This window comes from Nicotiana tomentosiformis, chromosome 7, assembly GCF_000390325.3.
Source record: "Nicotiana tomentosiformis chromosome 7, ASM39032v3, whole genome shotgun sequence".
Taxonomy (NCBI): domain Eukaryota; kingdom Viridiplantae; phylum Streptophyta; class Magnoliopsida; order Solanales; family Solanaceae; genus Nicotiana; species Nicotiana tomentosiformis.
In genome coordinates, this window is record NC_090818.1 from 50,919,203 (window position 1) to 50,946,560 (window position 27,358).

The 27,358-nt window shown below is 34.3% G+C and overlaps 3 protein-coding genes across 3 annotated transcripts; all 3 read right to left on the minus strand.

Moving 5' to 3' along the window:
- Positions 1 to 3,004: 3,004 nt before the first annotated feature.
- Positions 3,005 to 3,442, minus strand: LOC138895587 (uncharacterized). Its single transcript, XM_070180295.1, has one exon. The coding sequence runs from the start codon at positions 3,440 to 3,442 to the stop codon at positions 3,005 to 3,007; it is 438 nt and encodes a 145-aa protein (XP_070036396.1).
- A 3,644-nt stretch (positions 3,443 to 7,086) lies between these two features.
- On the minus strand, positions 7,087 to 9,756 carry LOC104111814 (pirin-like protein At1g50590). The gene is made up of 6 exons (XM_009621577.4): positions 9,508 to 9,756; positions 9,282 to 9,331; positions 9,144 to 9,182; positions 9,005 to 9,033; positions 8,092 to 8,258; positions 7,087 to 7,856 (listed from the first exon to the last, which is right to left on the minus strand). Exons 1-6 carry the CDS (start codon positions 9,603 to 9,605, stop codon positions 7,346 to 7,348), a joined length of 894 nt encoding a protein of 297 aa, XP_009619872.1. The 5' UTR covers positions 9,606 to 9,756; the 3' UTR covers positions 7,087 to 7,345.
- Positions 9,757 to 20,728: 10,972 nt separating this feature from the next.
- On the minus strand, positions 20,729 to 23,496 carry LOC104111815 (small ribosomal subunit protein eS8-like). Its single transcript, XM_009621578.4, has 5 exons — positions 23,312 to 23,496; positions 23,150 to 23,222; positions 21,949 to 22,282; positions 21,483 to 21,649; positions 20,729 to 21,011 (listed from the first exon to the last, which is right to left on the minus strand). Exons 1-5 carry the CDS (start codon positions 23,313 to 23,315, stop codon positions 20,927 to 20,929), a joined length of 663 nt encoding a protein of 220 aa, XP_009619873.1. The 5' UTR covers positions 23,316 to 23,496; the 3' UTR covers positions 20,729 to 20,926.
- Between the last annotated feature and the right edge of the window lie 3,862 nt (positions 23,497 to 27,358).

Here is a 27,358-nt window from a genome sequence, read left to right on the forward strand (position 1 = left end):
TCAGACTGGGACCCATCTACTGGGGGTACCCTGCTGGTCCCCTTACCTGTTATTGTATCTCCCCTCTGGCTAGCCGTAGTCTTCCTAGTCACCGTCATCTGTGTATGAAAACACGAACAAGTAAGTTTAACTCAAATTTCCTATAAATCAGTTCTATGGCACGATTTAGATTTGAAAAAAGGGTAACCAACTCCTAAATGCCCTGTAGCTCCCTGCTTATATAATGTGGTGCACAACACATCTATAAACAAGATCCTACGAGACACGGCTTGTAGACTCCCTAGGATAGAACTGCTCTGATACCAAGTTTGTCACACCTCGACCTGGAAGCGAGACTGGCACCCGGTGCCTCAACTAACCTAGTGTACCAAATTGCGACTAAGGGACTCTCTTATATATAATGTCATAATCTGGCCAAGGGGCCACCTTGCAAGACAATTTGCGAAGCAAAATATAAAACTGAATGGAAACTAGCGCTGACTAAACATCAATATAAAGTTGGGCCGACAAGGCCGTCATAACTACTACAACTGACAAACCACCAAAATATACATACCAGGCCTACAAGCCCAACATAATGCACTAACTGACAGGATATGTCTACAAGCCTCTACTGATAGATATATTGTGATCGGAATAGGGCCCCGACCTACCCATAATATATATACATACATACAGAAGATGTACATGAAAACCTAGACCCGATAACTCCGAAGGATGTGGAGCTTACCGATCAGGCTGAACTCTGGAAACACCTACTGAGGAGGTATACCCGTCTGTCTATCTGAACCTGCATGCATGAAATGCAGCGTCCCCAGAAAAGGGACGTCAGTACAAAATAATGTACCGAGTATATAAGGCGATAACATAACTGAAAGTTGAAACTGAACTGATAATATAATAATTGAAAGTAATTGGGAGTCAAAGATGATCTGGAGATATACTTACCTGTTGATACTGACTCAACTCCTTCAATATAGTAAGTAAAATAATTGTCCGGCATTATAAGGCTCGGTATATATAACTGCTCTGCCGTAGTAGGCTCGCTCATAGGCGCTCGGCCATACTAGGCTATGTATCTCGACCATGCTGGGCTCGCTCGTAGGCGCTCGGCCACAGTAGGCTCGGTATATAACTTTCCATCTGATCAGAGGTTGCCCAATAGGGGCCTGCCCATCGATTATAGCTTGATGGTAATGAAAATACTGTAATACTGTATATATACGCTTGCTGCTCTCTTGACTGGAAGAAGACAATACTAAATTGAATATAGAGTCTCTATAAGGAATAATATTATAACTTATGAGACTAGAATAATGTGAATAAATTCATGAATACGAACTTCTCTTAATATCTCATTACTAACACATGTAGCTACGAGATCATGCCAAAATGAAGGAAGGCTTAGCCTTAACAAACCTTATCACACTCTTTTCAATCACCAAGTTGAACTTGCCTCTTCTCACCTTAATCTACAACAACGATAATAATACTATCATTAAGTTATGAAACGTATAACTATCGCACAACGAACGACATGCTTATTTTGTATTAAAACGGACAACATTTTCCCTATAATCCTTACTTCTTCCAAATTCAAGATAACACCAACAACACCAAAAACAACAATAACAACATATATACATTATTTTCCAACCTTATGCACACCACACAATACTACAAAACAGCCCAACACACCCCAATCTCTTCATACACAAAACGACCACCGTAGTAGTGTCAACAACCCGAAAATGTTACAACGAACGACCAGCCCAACATACTGCATTTATGAGGTGTTTCTTCACACCCTTCCTCCTCCAAAACTCCACAAAACAGTAGTAAAACATGCAGCCCAACAGCACCACAAAACAGTCCACAAAACAGTCCACAAAACAGTCCGCTACAAGTGAATAACTCGAACTCACGGCTTCCGATCACCGTCCCGTGAGTTCTTACAAATATAGAACGACTTACTATACATCTACAACAGAAAAAAAATGGATGAAAGAGAGCAGTAAACTTACCTTATTTGTTGGATCACTTGACTCCTATCTTGGTTCTTCAAACTCTAGGCTTTACCTCCGATTAGAACTTGAAAGGGGGAGAAAATCAATTGGGGTTTGGGGGGAATATTTGGGAGGAGTTTTGCAGAGAATGAGTCTAGTTATTTTGCCCTATTATCAGACTAATATATGAAGGGGATAGGACTTTAAAAAGGCCTCTTTGAATGACCCGGACAGGCCTATTTTTGGACGACCCGAACAGGCCCAGTTTTGGATTCTCGTTTAAGCAAGTAGGTGACAGTCTGCGCTGTCTCGCAAAAATACCCATATCTCCCTACTCAGATATCGTATTGACAAACGGTTTAATGCGTTGGAAAGTAGACTCATAGATCTTTAATGTGATAGGTGGAAAACCCCATAACTCTAAGTATATTGGGAGAAAATTTCAGTTATATTTGACCAAAAGTTTCAGTAAAACTTATGAACGTAACTTGTGATGACTTTCATCGACTTTTGTTCCACCACTCGCTTGACTTCAAAACATAATACACGACTATCATACAAATAACATAACTCGTAACATAACCTCCTTATCATATAAAACACCCTGGTCTCATCCCAAAAGTACATGCTATAACATTCCCAATTTGTCGGCTTTCGACGAAACATTATATTTTTTAATTCCTTTAGCTTCTAAACCTTCCAACCCTCTTTGTACTTGTTGTTCATGATCTTCAATATTTGTAACTTCCAAGGTAACATGATTAACTTATTTTATATATTTTCAAAGATGATCTCATTTCTTTGGGTCCTACATTAGTTTGCTCACGATGCAGTTTTATTTACGAAAATATAGGGCGTAACACAGTCCCCTTAGTAAACTTGAAGTTGGGAGGATAACCATAAAACTTATAGCATTTATCAATAGTATGACCTGGTTTCTTGCAGTATTTACAGGTTGGGGGCTTAGAGAAATCAAAATTGACTCTGGAAGGGTAGACTTATTTGGATACACCAGCATTAAATGAAGCAGATCTAGGAAGAAACTGAGGAGAACTGGAAACTTGTCTCTGTTTCTCATCCGAGAGTAAGATGTTGTAAACAATGCTTATAGAGGGAAATGGTTGAATCATGAAAATGTTGCTCCTAATATGTATGTATGTATCATTTAAACCTATCAGAAACTGGTAGACTTTTTGGACATCCTCATCCTTCTGATAATCAGACTTAGCACCACAATTACTACATGTCCTGATTCTAATAACTGATAATGCAACAATCTTATCCCAGAGTTGCTTGATCTTATTGAAATAGGATGCAATGTCAAGAGAGCCTTGTGGGATATGGGCTAACTCCTTTTTAAGTTCAAAAATTCTGACAGCATCAGCTTGACCATATCTCTCTTCCAACTCCCCCCCAAATATCCTTGGCAAGCTCATAATACTCAACACTACGAGCTATGTCCTTAGACAAGGAATCGGTTAACCATGAAACCACCAAATCATTGCATCTCTGCCATTGTCTCGCCGGGGGAGAAGTATAAGGAGGTTTAACAAAGACTCCATTGACAAAGTCTAGTTTGTTTCTGACAAAGAGGGCTACTAAAATAGTGTGTCTCTAACTCTCATACCCAGTACCATCAAATGGCACTGAGACTAAAGAGGTTCCTAGTTCATCAAAAGGATGGACATACAGAGAATGACAAGGATGGGTATAGTCATCCTCATGGAAAACAGAGCGAGAAGATGCAGGTCTAGAAGTAGACAGGATAGGGGAAGAGGAATTGTCGTTTGGCATTTTCTCAAAATATAAAGAAAGGAATATCAACCGATACTATGCATGCAATCTACAAGCAAGGAAAGTTACCAATTTTCTTCGCGAACCGGAAAGAACAACAACCTTGTTTATTGAATAAAATTCGATAGTCCGTTGATGAAATAACGACCACCAAACCCTAGCTTTGGCTTGAATTTGAGGAAAATCAAAATTAGCTGAAGAAAAACAGTGTGGTCGATGAGATAAAGCATAACGTGAGAGGAATCAGCAACAAAATGCAAAAATTGACGAAAAATGTGGAAAATTCCGTCAAAAATTGGTCAACCACAGTGAAGAGAATCGGGAACGAAAACTCCAACGAAAAACCTCGAGGGTAACATCGGACGAGAGGAAATCACGAGCCCTAATTGGATCTTAGCTCTGATACCATGTTAAGACTAATAATCGAGATAGAGATTGAAGATTCCATGGTTAGGGTTAAGAGAACTCAGAGAGAAATTGGGGCTTTCTTATTACTTGTTAGAATGAAAATAATCGTCCGGTTTACAACATATGTGGGCCTCTCTATATATATATACGGACCCGTCTGGCCCAAACTATTAACCTCAATTCACCTCTAAACTACTATTCATCTGAATAAAGAGTTTCTTACATTGTCAGTTACTTATTAAATAATATTTAAATAAAGATCATTAATTTTGTTTTATTTCAAAAAGAGCACATTCATTTACAATTACAATATTTTTTCAAAATCATGTACATTTAGTACTCTTCAAATTTTTAAACATAGTCCACAATTTAAGGAATTAATTTTTAACCATATTAATTTATCCGTATTTCTCTTCCATCATTAATCTATACTTACTATTTTTATTAAAGTTTTCGCTCTTAGAATCCCCTTTTTCATTATTATATCAAACACAGTCTAAGTAAATTCACATTTTTATTCCATGTTCGAAGGTGTATATATACATATATGATATTTTTCTTACAATATAATTTTAAATATATACATATGTAATGAATATATTATGTATATTTGCCTATACCGAACTCGTTTTATGTCAATGCAACGTATAATTTTGTATACATAACGCATAAACAAATATACATATTAAATATATGTATTATATATATTTAATGTATAATTATATATACTTGATGAGATCAATATATATTTTAAGTATATTTGACATTTAAAATATATACTCCGTATATGTGATATATTTTAAATTTATAGTTGATGTACATTATGTACAAACAATAACATATAATTGTATAAATATACTATTAGGATATTGAAACAAAACACATTTACTATGGAAATAACTTTAAGTTACATATCCATAAAATACTTATAATATTTCATTAATCTAATTATATTTTATTACTATATACGAAAATAACAACTAAAAAATTAAAATAAGTAAAACTTTCCTTTGGAGGATTCGTACATATATGCTTTTTGGTTGTGACATTAATTTTAGAAGAGAGATGTGTGTTGGAGGTAATTAAATGAGTTGTACTGTATAATCTGATCAAACTTTTTGGTAAAGATGTGTATTAATAGGACTAATTTTAGGTAATTAATAGGACTGATTTTCGGTCCTTTGTTTGATTAGAATCTGTTCACACATGTGAAAACTTGATTTTTGGTCCAGCATTATATGTTTTGGTCAGAACTATAATTAATTAGGTGCTAGTTTGTTAATTACTAATTCCTGCTAGGATTCTGAAATTTTTTCTTGAATATTGACTAATTATATTTTTTCCCCCCGAAATAAATACAAAGTGAGCTTCGAGGCTCAATACAAAAAATGAACTAATACTACTAACTAAAATACTATTGACCAACATGTGTTATGTAACACCATTTACACTAATCTCAACAAACGCACAAGAAAAAAATATCAGAAAAATAAGATAGAATAGTGGGACTAGAATTAAATTTATATCTAACTTTTTCTATACTTTTCCTACTCACCAAACAAAGAAAGGAGGTTTGTTAAATACCTTCTTTCTCTGTTTTATCCAAACAACCTTATTTTCCATTTGTGGTGTATTTGGTACGGAGAAAATGATTTTCCAAAAAATATTTTCAAACTTTTTCTTATGTTTGATTTGCTTAAATATTTGAGAAAATAATTATCTTATGAATTTATTTTCTCCAATTTAAGAAAAATAATTCTCCTTCCCCTACAAAGAAAAAGAATAGTATTTATATAAACTCTTGCCTCCCCCTCCCCCCCCCAAAAAAAAAATCAACTCGCCACCTAGAATCACCATCACTCCTGACACCACTCGCCCCATCCAGCCACGGGTCTCGAATCCTGACCCACCTCTCATCCTCGGCCCTGCCTCACCGCCATCGCCCCCTCCCTCGGCCCCACCCAACACCCCCAACCCAACCTCTCCAGTAGGTGTGGATTTATAACCCAAATTATAGGACACGTGAAATCATAGTCTCTCCATCAAACTAGGTATTTTATGTACGTATTTTCTAGAATTGGTCTAATATTATCTGTTGACTCATATAGTCCAAAAAGACTGAATAGTATGCTTGGTTGAATATTTGATTATTTACCTAGATAAACATGAATCAATTCCCACTTAATATTTTATTTTTACTTTTTTAGTGATGCACTCATATTCAAGAAATGTTAGATTCTCCAACCCCGACATCCAACCCCACCCACCCTGTCCCATATATATAAATACTGTTGGGACAATATTTATTGTTATTAACCAAACACTAACAAATAAGTAAAAAAATTATTTATTTTTTATGAAGAATATTCTCCTTTGTACCAAACACACTCTTAGTCAAAACATTAAATTTCGCCATTCCCGTCCCATTCTCAAGTTGCATGTCGTGGGATAGTGACTATAGCTAATGGAGTAAAGTAATGCTAATATCTGACCATACCACTTGCCATCCAGTCCACCTAAGATTGTGCCAAGCCTCATAAAGAGCAAATAAATTAACGTTCCCATAAAGTATCAATCAATGATCTTTGGGTAGAATAAATGTTTTCCACAAAGAAGCATTTAAGTGTGCATAACTCTGTTACTTGGGAACGTTATGTTTAATTCATATTCTTTTTTCCTTTTGAGGCAAGGTGGGGCTGTAAGTTGCATTAATATTATTAATATTAATATGAAAAAGAAAAAGAAATCTTCCCCACGTTGCTTTAAATTTTTTTTGGTTAAATCTGTTTATCTATTTCTTATTATAAGAGTGACATACCTGTAAACACCCGAGAGCGTGACATAACAGTTAATAAACTTGGTATGAACAAAGATTAAATTTGAAAGCCGAAAAACGTTAGGTAATTCTTTCTATAAGCATTATTGTTCATCGGGGACATGCAAATATGAGCATAATTATTAGCACAAAAAACATGGGGTTCTTCGTTTGGAAACATAGGCAACATGACACCATCTGTTTCCCTCTCATGTCAAAAGAACTTTGTTTATACCTAAAGATATGCATGAAAACAAGGAAAAGAAGATAACAACAAACAAAAGAATGAACGATAAAAAGTAGTGTGTACTACTAGTAGTAATTAATAACCAAGTTCAATTCTGGCTTCAGATCTCCAGTCCTTAGCTTTCTCAAAACCATTAGTATAATTCTCAAAATCTTCAATCGTTTGGTCAATTTCTTCTTGTGTATTCATCACAAAAGGTCCCAATTGTGCTACTGGTTCACCCAATGGTTCTCCACCTACTAATATAAACCTTAGTATTTTTGAGCCCTTATTCCATGCCACAAGTCCATCACCAAATCCACTTAGAAGCAGCAAATAATGTGCAGATATAGGTGAAGTTGTTGAATCTTGGCCAAAAGTACCTTCACCTTCTAAGATATATACAAATGCGTTATATGATTTAGGAATTGGTTGTTGAAGATGGGATCCTGGTTTTAGAGTGAAATCCAAATACATTGTTGGAGTTCTTGTGTATATAGCTGATTTCACTCCTAATGCTTCCCCTGCTATAACTCTCACTTTTATCCCATCTCTTGCAGCTTCTGCTATGTTCTCGCTTGATATCTCTTGATACCTTGGCTCTATCCTGTTATTAAAAATGGATAATCAAAATATTAGCAAAGTGGATTTCATTATATTCTCTCATTTAATTTCTTTAGGTGGAATTTGATATTCCGGTCATTGGTGTTAGTACAGTTATTTTAATTTGTTGAAAAACAACTTTATGAATTTAATGCTATAGTTGGGTAAAATTGTGTTACTTTAATGATCACAAAAAATGACAATCTATTCCAATGAATAGAAAAAAAAAAATCACTTACATTTTGTGTTGGGAGGAGAGATTAATCCACAATTGTAAACCCTTTTGAGTTCCGTGAGGTGCAGGCATTTCTGAATGAACAACTCCCTTTCCAGCAGTCATCCACTGCAAATCACCTGCTTCTATTCTACCTTTTCGCCCCTCAAAATCTTCATGCGTCACAGCTCCCTGTTGTATTAATAAGATTTTAATAACTTGCTTTTCAACTACTATGATTAACATATAAAAGTTGTTTACCTAAATAAGTCTAGATCATGAATATTAGGATACACACACACCAAAAAAACAAAAAACATGTGCTTGTATTTAACAGTTTAAAGTAACTACTTTCTTTTTTGCATATAGTGACACATTGAGTCTAATTGTTATCGCCGATAATGTAAGAGTTTTTTTCATTATCAGACTATCAATAATTTGTGGAACTAGTCACATTGACAGTAAGTTATTACAATAGGTTAATTAAATTATATTGACATCCACAAAATATATTTACACTTACAATGAATATAAGTTAAATGCCTAATAATTAGAATGAAATTTGAAGCCACTAGTCATGACCAAGAATACTTTTTTTCTTATTTGACCGTGCATAAGCAGCGCAGGGGAGTAATTAAGATATTTATTTTTTCAATAATCCTAAACAAGTATGTAATATATATATGCATATGTTGCTTTCTTCTAAGTTGGACAATCACATCTATTCAACTACTCCGTTTCTAAAATGTGGATGTGGAAACTAATATAGTCCTTTCCTTTGAATGGTTTAAGTGGAGCAGCCATTGACAATGTACACAAATAGCATTTGAAAGAGACTTATAATAGCATAGTTATCGCATATAATTATTTTATTATTATTTTCATTAAAGGGCAAAAGCAAGTAATGAGAAAGATACAGAAGATTGTCAATTAAATACCTGCAACATGTAGGTGACTGTTTCAAAGCCTGTAAAAATAGAGAAAAAAGTGATGAGAATCCAAAGACATTAATTTGCCGTGAAAAATTGCAAATTTTAGGCTGAAGAAAATAATCAGAACAAATGATTAGAATGCTACCTCTGTGTGGATGATCAGGAAAACCAGCTGGTGCAGAAACTGTAATTTTAATTATTAGACAAAAAATAGAGAAAGATTTTAGGTAACAAACGTATGGATAAAATGCCAAAAAAAGTGAATCGAAGAATTTAAACATACCTGAGAATTCATCCAAAACAAGGAAAGGATCAAAGTATCTCAACTCAAACCTGAGAGAGGAAATAGAAGATACGTTAATTACTATGAAAAGTTCAAAGGCAAATGCAGTACGATTCAACTGTATCCAGTATTGTATAAAAATGTTAAAGATTGAACTTAATCAAGCTAGTTTGAACTTTAGATATGTTCGGTCTAAAAACATAACAAAAAGGATCGATCGGAGTACCTTCCAATGCTTCTTCTAACAACAGCACCAAGACCTTCCTGCTGAGGCCTTGCTAAAAATTTTCTAGTAATAGAGCGCGATTCTCTTACCAATGACATATCTCTGTCTTGTCTAAAATGCAAATTAGAAAACTTGTCTTTGTTTGTGAGGTGACTGGACTCTGGAGAGGTTTTTGCTAGCTAGCAATTTATAGGGATGGTTTAAGGAGGTGTTCCGTTCGTTATAACAAGTTAGCGAATTGTCAAAAATATGAAAGGAAGAGGGAGTTTCCTTTACTTGAGATGCAGGCACCCTTTGCTTTTCTTTCTTTCTTTCTTTCTTTCTTTCTTTTTTCTATTCGATTCTCACGTCAGCATAGCGTTTTCGTGATGTCTCCCCATTTTTACTTCCCTTTTTTTTTGGTTTCCCATCCGGTATCCGGTACCCGCATTGGAGTCCGACTATATCCGTATTCGCGCTGGGCCCATTCGGGAGGTAACGTTCCCTACCAAAGATTTTTCCATACCCAGGGCTCGAACTCGAGACCTCTGGTTAAGGGAGAAACATCCCCATCCACTGCACCACATCCTTTAGTGGTCCCATTTTTACTTCCCTATTATTCAAACATATCGTTCGGCGAACCCAGTAACTCGGATTCAAACTCTATATTCGTCTTACAAAATTTATTAATTAGTTATAAATCAATAATTAAAAGGCCTAGAAAATCGAACTCATAAGCTTGAAATGAGCTCGCCCCCAGTTTTCAGCTTTCCATTCCAAAATAAACATACTATCTATTACTCATTTTAAATTGCATGCAAGTGCAACAAACATAGAATTTAACATTATTAGACATTAATCAGGTTAAGTTACTTGTAATACTTTATAATTATTTATAACAAGCAGATATGAATTATGATCAGTCGATGCCACATGCAATTAAGGGGTAAAAATAAAAAATTTACATAAAAAGAATTTTGAATCTCTTTGACATAAGAGAAATAAATATTTAAATCCTCCCTATGACATGTTTGGATTTTTTGGAATCCATTATCAAATTTTCTGACTCCTCCATTATGTATGTAAAACTTGAAAAATAAGGTACTGATGGTGTAAAAATTACGGTTGATGCTCTTAAACCTTTAAAACAATATTCATACATTTCAAGATGTCATACTAGATTTAATAGAAAAAATTAGCTATCTACTTTGGTATGTCAATTTAACCTAAATAAAAGCGCACAAATCGTAAACTCTATTATATTATCATTAAAACAACAAAAGCACAAGACAAGAGTGAGTTGCATAAATATATTTTAGAAGCCGAAACAATAATGTCTTATAGCCTGTTTGACTAAATTGGAAAAATCAGTTTATTTTGATGAGTGCTTTTTAAAAAAAATATTTTTGGAGAAAAACAGTTTGTGTTTGGCTAATCAATTTAAAAAGTACTTTTGAACAATAATTTGTATTTGGCTAAACTTTTCAAAAAGTATTTTTATGTGTCAAATTACAAATAAGTACATGAAAAGATTTGCTTAATAGTTAATATTATATAAGTAGATAAATAATTACAAATATTTATTATTAAAGATAATAATTAAGTTTTTTATTTTATTTAAGTAAAATATAAAAATAAAATTGAAAAGAACTTATTCTTTCAAGATAATTTAAATATATCAAAAAATCATCCAATAAATATGAAAGTTCATCCCAAAAGTCATTTTATATTACTTAATAGTTTAAACTAAGTAAGGTTATTTTGGTATATATAATATTTTGCAAAGGATATTTTTGGTAGGAAGAAAAGTCAAAACTGCTTCTGCTTTTGCTTCTGGAGAGAAATTACTTTTTTCTGCTTCTTCAAAACTGTTTATGCTTCTAGCCAAAAATATTTTTTTTTCAAAAAACAAGCTTGGCCAAACACCTCAAATTTGAGGAAAAGCGCACCTTTTTTGAAGAAAAAAAACACTTTTAACATAGTGTTATCATTTCACCTTTAGATTTAACCTAAATTCCAAGTTGTGATTAAATCTCTTTTTTTTATTTCGTTATTTACTTTTTGGATGGGTGTGGGAGAGTTCATCTGAGATCACAGAATTAAGAAACTCAGTGAGACATGTATACTCATTTTTCTTTCTTTTCTTCGTTTTAAAATTCTTTTGACGGACTTGACTTTTGAAACAACATCTCTATCCTCACAAGATAGAGGTAAGGTCTATATACACACTTACCCTCTCCAGATTCCACAGTGTGAGATAATACTGAATATGTTGTTGTTGTTGTTGTTGTTGGACTTGACTTTTGAAAAAGATTGACAGATTAAAGTGTAACTTGATGTAAGCAAATATATTAAATTCAAAAGACCAAAGAAGGGGTTAAAATAGACCCCCGAAAATATGTTCTTGGTGATGGATTTACCGAAATTTGAGATTAATGCTACGAAAATGAATTTATGAACTATAATATAAGTGGAGTAATTTTAGAGCATTCCAACCAACAGCGACTTATGTGTATATGTGACAATCTCCTATATTTTCCATCCTATTACCCCATTTCCACATCCAACACCCTTTTTCTCTTCAAAATTACATCAATTAATCGAGTGTAATTTTATAAATGAGGTATGGAGAGAGTAGTATGTAAGCAACTTTATCCTACCTTATGAAGATCGAAAAACTATTTTTGATAGACTCTCGGCTGAGAGTAATTTTTCTTGAAAATTAAAGAAAGATAAATGAAGAGGTTTTTGCAATGTTTGGGGAAAAAAATGGCAGTTAGGGAAATCAAATGGGTCCAATCAACTAGAATAAAAGCTTGTACGTTATGATCATTAGCCTCTTTCCTACATTACCAATTATACTTGTGTTCTCTTCCTGAATATCAAGAGGGGGTGGTCCACTCATAGTTGGCGTCATAAGAGCAAAAGCATGACGAGAACACATAATAGCCTTGTAAAATGTGGATTTGGGAGACTAGTATTATTAATTAGTCAGATTTTGGATGTATAGTTGGATTACTACAAATGTTTTAGTCAAAGATTATGGTCCAATTTCCACATGAATTTTGGACACCTTTTCTTCTTTCAAAGTTTAGCAAATGATGATGCAATACCATCGTGATGCTGCCGTACTCCCTTTGCCTTCTCCTCAGCTCCCACCACAGGGCCGAGTCCATTATTTTTTAAGTTGGGTAAAATATGCTCCTTCCGTTTCAATTTATGTAAATCTATTTAATTTTTGGTGCATTCCAAAAAGAATAACCCCTTTTTAAATTTAGAAACAATTTTGCTTAAACTTACAATTATGCCCTTAATGAGAAGCTTTATAACCACACAAATACTCTGGGCCTCTTTTTGACTTGTTTAGGACCACAAATTTCAAAAGTCTTTATTTTTTCTTGAGAAGCTTTTATAACCACATAAATACTCTAGGGCCCTTTTTGACTTGTTTAGGATCACAAATTCCAAAAGTCTTCATTTATTCTTAAACTACATGCCCAGCCAAACAAGTTTACATAAATTAAAACGGAGGGAGTAAGGGAGCAAGAGTGGGAAACGAGATTTCTCATTACCCAAAAAAAAAAAAAAAAGGAAACCAACAAAACAAGGTTCCATTATGATATTCTATATCTAAATATTTGCATCTGCCTGATATTTATATTAAATCAAGTAATTTGACCTTAGCAATTGAAAATTAAAGTAAGAAAATATATAATTTATTTATAATTGAGTTTGTGCATCGGGCTGCTGCCTTTTTTCACTACTAGAAAACTGCCAAAAAACGTCTACCGACCAAAATTGGTCGGAAGAAGAAACCGACCAACATCGGTCGAAAAATATGTAAATTGGTCGCAAAAGTCAAATAAAAAATTTCACACAAAGATAACGACCAATATCGGTCAGAAAAATTTGTCCCACAATAAAGAAATACTACTATGTCTAACATATATAAAAATTTCGATCGATGTCGATCGAAAAATGGTCAATCTTTGACCAAAACCAGGTCAGACTTGCATATTATCTACCAAAAAAAGTTTAATTAAAAAAATTCAAGTATATCGATCGAAATTGGTCAAAAAATTTTAATTTATTTTTTTCCGCCTAAGGTCAATTGTTTATTTTTCATAACAAAAATAATTTTTAAAAATTATTATGAAGTTACTGACCGATTTCGGTCGGTATTAGTGATAAAAAATGGTCAACCACTTATAAATTATATATATATATATATATACACACACACACACACACACACACACACACACACACACACACATAGAGAGAGTCTTGAATGTTTTATTCTCGATCACCTTATTATTACTTTGCTCGGATACTTCATCAGTGGATCAATTGAAAATTCAATTATATTCAATTAAAACTTATTATAACGCATTAAAAATAAAATGTGTAGTTTTATAAGATGTAGTGCTATATTAATACTTAAATTGTAGCAACAACAACATATATATTCCTCAATCGTGTGATTTGATCGAGTATATGTTGTTGTTGCTGCAACTTAAGTAATAATATAGTGCTACATCTTATAGAACTGTATATTTTATTTTTAAATGTGTTATAGTAAGTTTTAATCGAATATAATTTAATTTTCAATTGATCCATTGATGAAGTATCCGAGCAAAGTACTAATAAGGTGATCGAGAATAAAATATTCAAGACTCGGTCGATTGTACACATCTTGGATTATCTAGTCACTCATTATACCGGAGCATCTAGTCACTTAAACTTAAAATTAATAATGCAGGTACATGATAAATAAAATATTTAAAATGTTCACTTAAACTTCAAGATTTCTTTTCTTATTTATTCATCGATCAAGCATTCGAGCAATGTAATGAACAGTTGAAAATAAAGTATCAACGCTTGTCATATATGTGTAAGTGTAAATTATCATAAATGAAATAAAATCATACACTTTATTATAATATGTTACACGTATACATAATATGAAGTGTAATTTATACGAAAGTACACGGATGATAAACACTATATATATATAACTGATCGAGTGCAATTGATATAGTCTTTGTATCCAACATGCTATGATTCACTTAGTGTCTAAGTAAATAGATTATAAAGTGTATCATTGATGTAATGCTAAGGTAAAACTTAAGATGTAGTGCTATTTATAAATCTAATTATATATTATTTTATTAAAATATTTGAACACAAAAATCAACCGGCATCGAGTGCAAGTTAATTAAAAAAAAATGACTAAGGTACAAATTAAGAAAGAAAGCATATATTGAGTGTGCAAAATACTAAGAACAAAATTTTTTGTATGGTACAACTTTTGTAAGATGTTGATAAGTATTTAATAAAAAAATATTATTAAATTTTTTAAAAATTAGTTTCCGACACAATTCGGTCGGTATTTGTGAGGTCAAACGGTCAAATATTTTCTTAACAATACCGACCAAAATTTTCGACCGAAGTCGGTCGGTAATCTGTTAATTAGACAACCCCATATGGGTTTCTTTCCCATTTTCCTCTTTTCCCTCTCTCTCTTCCATCTCCCTTCCCCACTGATTTTCGGCCAAATCCCACCCAAAATCAAGTCACCCATCCCCAAAATCGAAGCCCCTCCTCTTCTCTCTCACGTTGACGCCCCCAGTCGTCAATGCCATACCTTGAGCCGCCGCCACCACCACTGCCATTCCCTTCCGCGGCTCCACCACCAATGTCATTCTCTTTCAAGGCTAGTAATCTACCTTATTAACTTTTTAATTTTTAATTTTTTAATTTTTGGAATATAATTTTATGCAGTTTTTTTAGGGTTTTATCTATTTAGGATTTATGTAACTAAATAGGATTTTTAGACTACATTAGATGTAGATTAAGTTTTGAACTACCTAAAATTATATTTTTTTTTAGGGTTTTTGGTTTGAACTACATTAGATTTAGAATTAAGTACATTATAATTAAAGTTAACTACATTATAACTCTAATTGATTATGCACTAATAGTGGTGTATAAATTATATAAACTAGTTAATTGTGGTGTATAAATTATATAAACTAGGATTTAGGGAACCTTAAATTATGAACTTATGGATCTTAATAGAACTTAAATTTATGCATTTAAATTATTTAATGTATAAATTAATTTAAGGTATAAATTAATTTATAACGACAATATCAATTAATCTAATTGAGTTAGTCTAATTGAATTAGTCTAATTGAATGACTTAACTAATTTATTATTCTAGCGAGTCTAGTTATAATTAATGATAGGATTAGAATAATATTGTATTCAAATTAATAAGCACTCAAATTATTTAAATTTACTATATTGTTACTAAAGTTTATTATGTAACTTAAACTATAAATTAATTTGAATACTTGATTAATATAATATGCAATTTATTTATTCTTGTAGATGGAATATCATAGTTGAATGTATAATAGGAATTATCCTAATCGTCGGTTTTTTAGGGAGGAACTTATAGAAGGAGTTAATGAATTTATTAGGCATGAAATGTCACTTGAACCATTTCAGTTTGGAGGGATGATTAAGCGTCCTTGTTTGAAGTGCAAGTATTTGCATTTTTTGGGATCAGAGGATGTTAAGACTCATCTTTATAGAAAGAGATTTATGGATAATTATTTTGTATGGACTAGTCATGGAGAGGTTGATGGTAGTGATGGTGTATTTCATAATATAGTTGTTGATGAAAGTAGTAGGTCGGTGGGGAATAACGTTCAACATCCTAGATATCATGAAATAGTTGCGGATGCTTTTGGGATGCACTTCAAGTTTGAACTCCATGAAAGTGTTGAACAAGCTCCTAACGAAGAGGCAAGATATTTTTATGAACAGTTAGAGGCCGATAGTCGTTCACTATATGAAGGGAGTATGCACTCTCAGTTGTCTATTGTGGTTAGATTATTAAGTATCAAATCAAATACCAATATTTCTCAAGCGGGAATGGATTCTTTCATTGGCCTTATGAGTGAACTAGTTGACCTAACTTTCAACATACCTGAAGATGTCTATAAGGCTAAAAGATTGGTTTATGAGTTAGGACTCTCGTCTATGAGAATCGATTGTTGTGCAGATGGTTGCATGTTGTATTATAAGGGTAATGCAGATTTAGAAAATTGTAAATTTTATGAAAAATCTTGTTTTAAGTGGGTTTCCAGCGGGAAGAGAGTTGTTGTCACGACCCAAAATCCACTATAGGTCGTGATGGCGCCTAACGCCGCCGTCAGGCAAGCCAACAGTGATTGATCAACTTAATTACTCATTTTTATTACTTTTAAAATCATAATTTTATTAATTAAATAGTATAAAATAGAATTTACCGAGTAAAATGATGATATTTATATGAACTACAATAATAAACAACCAGTAAGAACCCCCAAAACCCGGTATCACAAGTGCATGAGCATATACTAAGGAGTACAATAAAATACAATATCCGTCTAGAATACAAGTTAGACGGGAGAATATAAATAACTCTGATGGAGACTATATATGCTGCGGATCGTAACATGGAATGCAGTTTACCGTAAAGTCTCTGCAATAGATGCGCCTCTGCACCTAGAGGACCACCGAAAACATATATAGACCTGCACAATAAGTGCAGCAAGTGCAGCATGAGTACGTAAATCAACGCGTACCCAGTAAGTATCTAGCCTAACCCTAGAGAAGTAGTGACGAGGGGGGACATCGACACTTACTAGTGGTCCAATAAATCATGTACAGTAAGAAGTATATAGATGTGAGGCCGAGTAAATAAACGAAATAAACAAGTATAAATACGTGGTACAATCCTCCTCTCAACAATACACTCAAGTTCTCAATTAGTAGTTACCTCATCAACCAGATCATATATATATAATGGACATCACTAGATAGGTCGTCACAATTCAGATATGGAAAACTCACAGATTCACTGGCTTCTTGTCAAATACTACGCATGATTCCATAAGAGTATTTTATAGAAATGTCGAGGCATACGGACCGATCCTATCATAATGTATGCACTGCCGAGGGTCGAACGACACAAACCATAAATGCATATATTATATTACCGAGGCGAACGACCTGCTTCCATGAGAGTGTGGTACAAAATTCTACCGAGGCGAATGGCCCGATCCCATTAGAATAAAGAGCTTTAACGGGTCCTTGACCTCACTCACGAATAAACGTGTGAGTTATAAATTTTAAGGAAAATCTTTCGATTAAAACGCATAGCGCGGGAGAAATTCGTAAGAGGAACACAATTATTTCGCGGCTAATCATGAAGCTCGCCAAATCTCTACAATAGCAAGTCTATCACCCTACGCAAGTCTACTCTCAAGTCGTAACGTAAAATAAAGGAATTTAATAGGCAAGGGACAACTCAAATAGTACAGTTATAGCATGGCGGGAACCTAAGTCTATTCGGACATAATATGAATCTAGCTACATACGGACTCTCGTTACCTCGTGCGTACGTAACCCTCGCAATAAGTAGCGCATATAAAATACATCACCTAGGGATAGTTTTCCTCTCACAGAGTTAGACAAGCACTGACAAATCCAAGTAGATGGGTCGAGGATCAGATAAAGACTACATATGTAAGTTTCATAACTACTATAATGTAAAATTAATGTTTATAATATTATAGAGTTAATAATTTTCTATCTTCTAAATAAAGGGTCGCTATAAGACTACTGTGGAGGAGTACAGTCAGAGATTGCTACCGAATGAGCAGGGCGACCCATCTTCCATTTCAGACGAAGAAGCATAAAAGATTTGTTTGGATGTTATCGGTGGTCCTAGAAAGGGGATAACATATGGCCTTCCAGAGAGATCATTTCAGCGCTACATGGTTGGATTGCAAGGTTTAAGGACTTCTGCCCAGGGCGAGACACTTGATAGGTCGAATCTCTCGGCTATGGAGAAGAAGATAGCAAAGTTGTCAAAAGAGCTTGAAGAGGCAAAGGCTAGAGAAGAAAAGGAGAGATAAACAATTTGGTAGCCTTCAAGGTCAGCTAGAAAAGAATGACCGGCAATTTAATACCCTTTCCCGATTCCCCGGTCTCGTGAGTCTTCCCTAGATGCTAATCCTTTTCATCGTGATCCTTCGAACTGTGCCGACGATGAAACTTCTAGCAGTGGAGATAGAGATGATGCAATACAAAACACTCCTTGAATGGTGTGTATTGCTAAACAAAGTCTTTAACTTGCGAATATTTAGTTGGAATAGTTTTGAATGATGATTGTATTGTTGATATTGTATTGTTGATATTGTGTTATTATTGAACATTTGTATTGTTGTTGTTGGCGTTGGTGGTTAATTGTTGTTGTTGTTGGCGTTGTTTAATTATTGTTATTGTTGGCATTGTTGTTTAATTATTGTTGTTGTTGGCGTTATTATAGCGTTTAATTGTGCTTAAATGGCAACAATGTAATGCTGCCATTATAGGATGGTTATTGGTTGTAATTGTCAGGTGGTGTAGCTTAAAAACAGCCATATTATACCATTTATTTTTAGAAAACCGATCGATTTCGGTCAGAATGCTCATATTAAAAATCCAGAAAATCATAATTACTGACCGACTTTGATCGGTAATTTCAATATGCAATCTGCAAAAAATTAAAATTACCGACCGACTTCGGTCGGAAATAGTATTTTTTATTTACTTATATTTTAACAATTCCGACCGATATCGGTCGGTATAGTAAAATTTAAAAATAATTGTAAAATTATTTGGTTATAATAATTCCGACCGATATCGGTCGCTATTTTAAAAATTAAATAAAAAATAATTTAAGAATTACCGACCGATATCGATCAATATATTTATCTTTTCAACAAAATTTGTCAGATAAAGTGGTCAAACTTTGGTTGAATTAACCGACTGCCTTTGGTCAGAAATTGTGACCGTCTTCGGTCGCCACACGTTAGCAACCACTGTTTTTTCGACGAATTAAAGTCGGTCGGAAATCAGTCGGTTTTTCTCCGATTCCAACCAATTTCAGTCGGTATTCCTGGACGTTTTTTGACAGTTTTCTAGTAGTGTTTATTCATAATTAAGTGATAAATATACATATAAAAAACATGTGTCTTACTTCACCTATTAGGTTAATCCATTCCGACTAAACTAAAGACCGGGGGGGGGGGGGGGGGGTTAAGAACATATTCAGACTTGATGTATGTGTAAATTTTTAATTGATCAAATTGACCACCACGCTTTGGTTGAATTGTCATACCCCTCCTACCTGTGGAAGAATATTCGTCGTTTGCTGCTTTTTGTCTAAGTTGAGACAATTGTTCTAGATTTATGCCCTAACAAACTACAAATGAGAGATGTTGTAATTGAAAAGATGAACTACATCATGCCATCATGGTATGTTGAAGAACCCATTCGAGTATGGACTTAAATATTCTTACTCCATTTGTTAACATATTTGGAGTAGGGATTCTGCTATTTGCCTTACGTGGTATCTTGTTTTTGCTTATACTGCATCACGTATGAGAAGTACATCAATGCTCGTTTTAGCATGCTCATGTCTAGGGATGGCAACGGACGGGTTGGGTCGGATATAGGTGGGTCAAAAACAGGTAATGCAAAAACGGATAAATTATCCGATACATATTTAATACGGATAAAAAATGAATTAACCAACATATAATATGGATATCCATATTATCCATGACTTTTTAAATATAATCACTTTTGAGAGAATTCCTAATCTCATAAACTTGAGAAACCATCCATTTGAAACTTTACAAATGTAAAAGTTAAAACTCATTATTTATCCATTTTCGAGTGGATAATATGATTGTTATCCATATCTGAACCTGTTTTAAAAAATTCATTATCCAACCCATTTTTTAATGAATAATAGGGGTTAACAACCGTTTTCTTTTAACCATTTTGTCATCACTACTTATGTCCGAGAACATCAGCTACCACACTTTATTCTCAAGGAATATTTTTCCCTTCCAGATAAAATTAAAAGACAGCTACGCTAACTCTGGAATATGAAAGCCTACAAATTTGTGATGGCACGGCACGATGATTTCAGTCCGGTCATGAAATCAACTCAAAAATGACTTTAGATGAGAAAAAACTGAACTTTAGACCATAGGAAACCCTGCGATCCCCATAACCTTTTTGAAGGTAGGTATTTAATGCGAGAGATAAGGATTGAAAGTACAATAAACAAAATCATCAAAGGATTGAAAGTACAGAAACAGTTAAATGATGCCATTAGAAAAAACGGTCATCGAGTGAGAAGGCTGTTCTCAAATTTCTTCTTTTGATAAAGTAGGCAGTTCTCAAAATTTTTAGATAGCCATATGCAAAAGAAACTTGAATCTAAATCCGATACAAGAAGTTATCATTCCCTTCCAATGAATAGGGAATAACGACCAATCTAATTTGTTCTGAACTTATCATAATATGAAAAAATGGAGGTGCAACTCTAAGCAGCACCACTGGCACCCTTTCCTTTCTTTCTCTGGAGTTTCTTCATGTAAAACTCAAGTTCCTTACCCTCCAAGATGTAACTGTCAAAGTTCAATGAAGAAAAAGTATAAATCTTCCTGGTAAACGGAAATAATCCTTCTAGCACCATCTAATTCCTTCTGGAAAACAGAAATAATCATGAACCTCATTGGGCAGATGTTATAGTAAATCTTTTTTTGATAAAGTAAGAGATTATAAATGGCATCAAGAAGATGCAGAAATATAGATACAAAAGATTTGTTAGCTCCAGTACAAAGAGTCCTATTAAAGAATTAACAAAGTCCAAAAAATTGTCATGGGAGTTTACAGGTGTTAAGGTACTCCAACTGTACAAAAGCAAAAGACATTTAGCCTTAAGGAAGTGGTTTAGAGTTGCTAATCCATCAAAACATCTCCTATTCCTCTCATTCCAAAGCTAAGAGTAGCTAATACAATTTACCGGGACGTTATCATTCATTTGGAATTGGCTATTTTCACCTAAATATCACACCGAATCAGAAGAGAGTTCTTACCCATCGGCACGACCACACTGGCCAGGTCGTGATGAGATTGCAGCCAATAGACGCCCACTAGCAAATTGTTCCTCAATATGTGGGTCAATCTTGCGATCCTGTTGCCGCTTTTGCAGCTTTCTTTGGACATGGTTACTCTTCTTCTCCTCTGGAACAGCCTCGGCCTCCTGTAAATCAATCAAATAGAAATAATCAAAACAGAGAAAGACTTATGTTGAAACTTGCGTAGCTAAAGCTGCAATCTAATGATAACAAATACAAGTTCAAGAAATCCTTTATCAGAACCACCTACAGCACAAACAGTTAAACGCCAAAAGCAAAGACACAACCCTCTTAACAATTAGAATGTCCATACATAATATACTCAAGACAAATAAAGCAGCAAAAACTGATTATGCAATCATTGAGTAAAAAAATAGCACATAGATTAGGAGAGTGCTAAAGTTGAGAAAAGACATTCAAATACCTCTCCTTCCTTCTTGGAAGCAGCAGTCTTCTTCTTGCGACCAATATCAACTCCATAGTGCTGGAGATACCACTGTTTAAATGGAGCTGCATCAACCTGAACAATCGCACTCTTCACCAGGGTTTGAGTCCTAACCAACTCATTGTTAGAAGCATTATACACCACATCCAATAGACGAGTCTTCCTTGTAATAGCCTCACTTCCCCAAGAGTAATTCCCAGTATCCAACCTCAAAGCACGCCACTTCACATTACCTCCTCGGACTCTTATTCTTCTAACAGTCTTAGCATTAGGAACCAACTTTGTATTTGCTGGCTGTCTGCCAAGCTCGTACCTTCACAGGAACAAGAGATACAAAGTCAATCTAAAAAAAGTAACAGCAAAAAACATAATTTCGTCATATATATCAATCATGTAAATCAAAAATCAAATGGAGTTGGGGTCGAGAGAGAGACTTAGAATAGACCAATGGAAGTACACTGAAATTTTTGGTTGTACATGACCAATAGTACACATCAGTCATTCATGTTTCAGTCATATCCTTAATGTTAGCTAATTAGTTATCACACGTTATTAGCCGGAGAAAGTGAGCAGCTTCGCTCTCCTTCATTCTCATTTTCAGTTAGACTCATCCTGGTAAGGCATGGATCAATTCATCACCTTTTCCACGTTTTTCCTTCTCTTCTTCATTTACATTACCTTTTTTTTCTTTATTTTAAACTTCCTGTTCCACATTTTTTTCTTCTTGGTTAAGCCTATACAACAACAACAACAACAACAACCCAGTATAATCCCACTAGTGGGGTCTGGGGAGGGTAGTGTGTACGCAGACCTTACCCCTACCCTGGGGTTGAGAGGCTGTTTCCAAATGACCCTCGGCATCCTTCTCTCCAAGATCTCCCCACCTTGCTCTTGGTTAAGCCTATAAATTAGACTAAATCCTTGTAATGACAAAAACAGGGAAACCCCATTAGCCTAAACTCGACAATCGGATGCATATAGAATTTTCATATATTCAATCCAAAACGCAGTAACAAAGCACTAGGTGAGGTATTGCTACAATCTGCCGATAAACGCTAAATCCTTAAACATGCCAAAATTTGCAGATCACAAGGTAATCATCAATTTTAGCACATTAATTACTCATATAAAATAAAAATAAAAAGCACATTGAATAAATAAGATAGTTAGGGGTACATACTTTCTCTTCTTCCTCCAAGCCTTCTTCTTGCCTCCAGTGGCCCGTCTCTTGTGCATAGAATCACGAGAGATACCTATATAATACCATAATAAATTGCTCCTTAAAAAAACATTGAAGAAATAAGATGAATTGTAAGGGAGTGAAAAAATTGATTTCATTTACCCATTGTTGCCGGCGATGGAGGGCCCTAGGGTTTAGGTTTTCCCAAATGCGACGAACAAAAAATGGAGGGCTCTTGCAAGCGGCTGAGAAATGTAACCTTACTGGGTTTTATCAGCCTATAGCTCAAAACCCTAGCTGCTATTTTCAATTCCAATTTTGCCCTTACTTAATTTAACCGACGTCGTAAGATAAAAAATTATTGTTGGTCCTTAAGAGTTAAATAACATGTTTGGCCAAGTTTCTCCAAAAATATAAGCATTTTTATCCAAAAAAATATGTTTGTTTTTCAAAGTTGAAGTATTTTGCCAAACTTTTAAAAGAAAAAAAATATTTTTGAGTAGAAACAGAAGCGGTTTGAAGAAGTAGAAAAAAATAGTTTTTTTTCCAGAAGCATTTTTTTGACTTGATTTTAGATCCATGTTTGGTATTTTAGATGTTTGCATGCATTGTTGATATGAACATAGTCTTAGTATACACGTGTTACCCTATTCCAATAAATATAATATTTTCAAAATTTACATAATATTATATTAAAATTGTGGTTGAGCTATAAAATAAAAGTTAAAATTAAAAAATATAACTTTTTAAAAATAATAGTTGTTGATCATATTTAACTAACTCAATAAAGAAAGAAATTTTATCTCATATAAGTTCTTAATCATTTCATTCAACTGACACAAGACGTCTTGTTTTTGCTCACGAGCAAAATGTAATTTCTTCTATTTCTTTAATCGCTAAGAAATGACATAGAATTATTTTTAACAGTTAAAAAAAATAAATTACTATCGAAAAAAAAGGAAAATTCAACCGCTACATCTTAATTGATCTACCTTTTTTGTTTTTACCTTTTCATATATGAAATTGTATTTATGAATTTATTCGAGAGATTAAAGGATTTTGCATTTGATGTTTAGTACTATATATAGTCGATTTTGCATTATTTTATGATTTGTTTTCACCACCAATGGTCTTCCTATAAAAAGAAAATCTAATTTGTGTATATAAAAATTTTGTCAACTGAAAAAGAAGTTTACTTATATGATGAATTTGAAAAGAAATTGAATTTGATTCATTTCTTAATTTGTTAATTCAAAAACTTAATATTTGTCTTCAATTAAAAGGAATAATTTAATTTTGGTTAAATTAAAATTATTAATATAACTCATCACAAGTTTTAAATATTTAACTAGAATTATATTTTCAAGTATAAAAAATCAATCTGATGTTAAGTTTTGGATATTTGTGTTTGCAAAAATATTGGTGTTTTTTACCATTGCCAACAAATCTTCTCTCTCTATATTCATATACTAGTGAAGGTTAGCCGGGGCTAAGCCCGGGCCCAACAATTATTTAGTATCGTTGTTAATATTGTTTTTAAATGTTACTCACTTCTGTAACATGAAGCCGAGGACAAGTGAAGTTTGCACCGAAACTATGAAGCCGAGGACTACTTGACTCTCCTTAAGAAAATTTGGTACGTGACTGACACAGGTTTTCTTCTGGGTAATACTTTAGGGTCCCCTTCCCGGATTCATCGAGTATCTGAAAGGCAAGAATGGTCTTCCAATAACTTGAACGTACGTAACACACTATGAAAAGGGGAATCAATAAAGATTATATTATCTTAGAAACACCAAAATCATATATTAAAATTTAATTCCCCTTTGAACCCATGTCCTCATTTAGATATACGACTACCATATGGTAGACTATGATTGTCGTAATAGCAGGAAATAAACGTCATTTTCTGAGGTCAATAAACCAAAAGAGGGAACTACTGACCATATATAATATAATATAGACCATATATTTCTTTTCTTTGAACTCTGTCTAAGAGCTCCATTGGTAGGATTTCACCAATGCAAAGAACAGGTTCAGGTTCTGGCAGCTTAAACTTCTGCAATCTGTTCTCCTGTACCCATGAGAAGCAAAGTTAATTGTACCCAGGTTCAGGTTCAGGTTCTCATTTTTATTTCGTTTCTTCCATGGGAGTCGGTCTTGGAGCGATTTTGAAGCGTCATTTTCATCGCCATTCATGAGGTAAGTAATTTCTACAAGTTGTGAGTTAAATATACGGATTTGGGCTTGTAAATACATGAAAAATTGGAAAAATTGTGTGATTTCAAGAAAAAACCTAGAAATTGATATTTTTGAATTTTAACCACGGTTTTGAAAATGGAATTAGGAGTAAATCATATATTTGAGTTTGTGAGGTCATGAGTAAAGTTTATCTTCAAAATATTTCGAAATCCGGGCATGCGAGCCCGAGGGTTGGCTTTGTTAACTCTTCGAGTAGAGTTGAAAATTGTTATAAATTAATTAATTAAGAGGTTGGGGCATATTTTTATTGGTTTTCATTACTGTTTGACTAGTTTTGTATCGATGAGCATTTGGTTTGAGGTGTTAGAGAGGCATTGGAGCCAATTATGGAACTTCGGGCTAGGTAAGCCTCTTAGCTAACCCTGTAAGGGAAAATTTACCACGTAGGTATTATATTCTTATGTGTTACATGTTGTGGGAGCTACGCACTATGAGGTGACGGGTGTCCGCGCGTATGCTAGAATTCCTTATTATGTCCGGGTAGACTTAGGTTCACGCCATGCTATAATTGTACTATTTGAGTTATCTTTGCTCCTCTAATTCCTTTATTTCGCGTTATGACTTGAGATTAGACTTGCATAGTGTGACAGACTCGCTATTGTAGAGATGTGACGAGCTACTTGATAATCCGCGGAATAATTTGTGCCTCCCTTATGAATTCCTCTCGTGTTATGCGTTTTCATTAAAAAGCTTCTCTAAATTTCATAACTCACACGTATCTTCATGAGTAGGGTCAAGGACCCGTTAAAACTTCTTATTCTAATGGGATCGGGTCGTTCGCCTCGGTAGTATCATGTTCTCATGGGAGCAGACCATTCTCCATGGTAGTATAATATATGCATCTATGGTTCGTGTCGTTCGACTCTCGGCGGCACACACATTATTGTGGGATCGGGTCGTACGCCTCAGCATTTTTATAAATATTCTTATGGGATCGGGTCGTTCGTCTCGGCAGCGTTGTGCGTAATATTTGGCAAGAAGCCACCATATCCGTGATTTTTTCTGATTTGAGTTGTGACGATCTATCTGGTGGGGACCATTTTCCATATACACTTTGGTAGAGGAGGTGACCAATAATTGATGGCTTGCGTTTACTGTTAAGAGGAGGATCGTACCACGTGCTTAAATTTATTTACATTGTTTTACCAGGCCTCACACTTGCTTACTTCCTATTGTACTTGATTTATTGGACCACTAGTAAGTGTCGATGTCGACCCCTCGTCACTAATTCTCCGGAGTTAGGCTAGATGCTTACTGGGTATGCGTTGATTTACGTACTCATGTTACACTTGTTGCACTTTTGTGCATGTGTGTATATATATGGTGGTTTTTTGGGCGCAGAGGCGCGGCTATTGTGGGGACTTTATGGTGAGCTGCATTCCATATAGAGTTTTCATCAGAGTTATTTACATTCTCCTGTCTAACTTGTATTCCATACAGATATTGTATTTTATTATATTTCTCGGTAGATGCTCATGCACTTGTGACACCGGATTTTGGGGATTCCTATTGGATGTTCATTATTGTAGTTCACGTAATTATTATCATTTTACCTTGTAATTTATACTTATACGGAAGTTTATAAAGAGAATTCATGGGCTCCTACGAGTACCCGATATTTTATTTATTTATTTAATGGGATTTATGATTTCAAATTTTTTAAGATGAGTAATTAAGTCGATAATTCGCCGTTGTCTTGCCTGACAACGACGTTAGGTGCCACCACAACGTTTATGAAATTTTGGGTCGTGACAGCTTGGTATCAGAGTTCTAGGTTCACGTGGGTATCACGAGTCATGAGCAAGTCTAGTAGAGTCTTGCGGATCAGTACGGAGACGTCTGTACTTATCTTCGAGAGGCTACATGGCTGTTAGGAGCACTTCCCTTCTTGATTCCTCGTCGTGCGATTTGACTACATCGAGGCTTATGTCTTAATTTCCTTCCCAC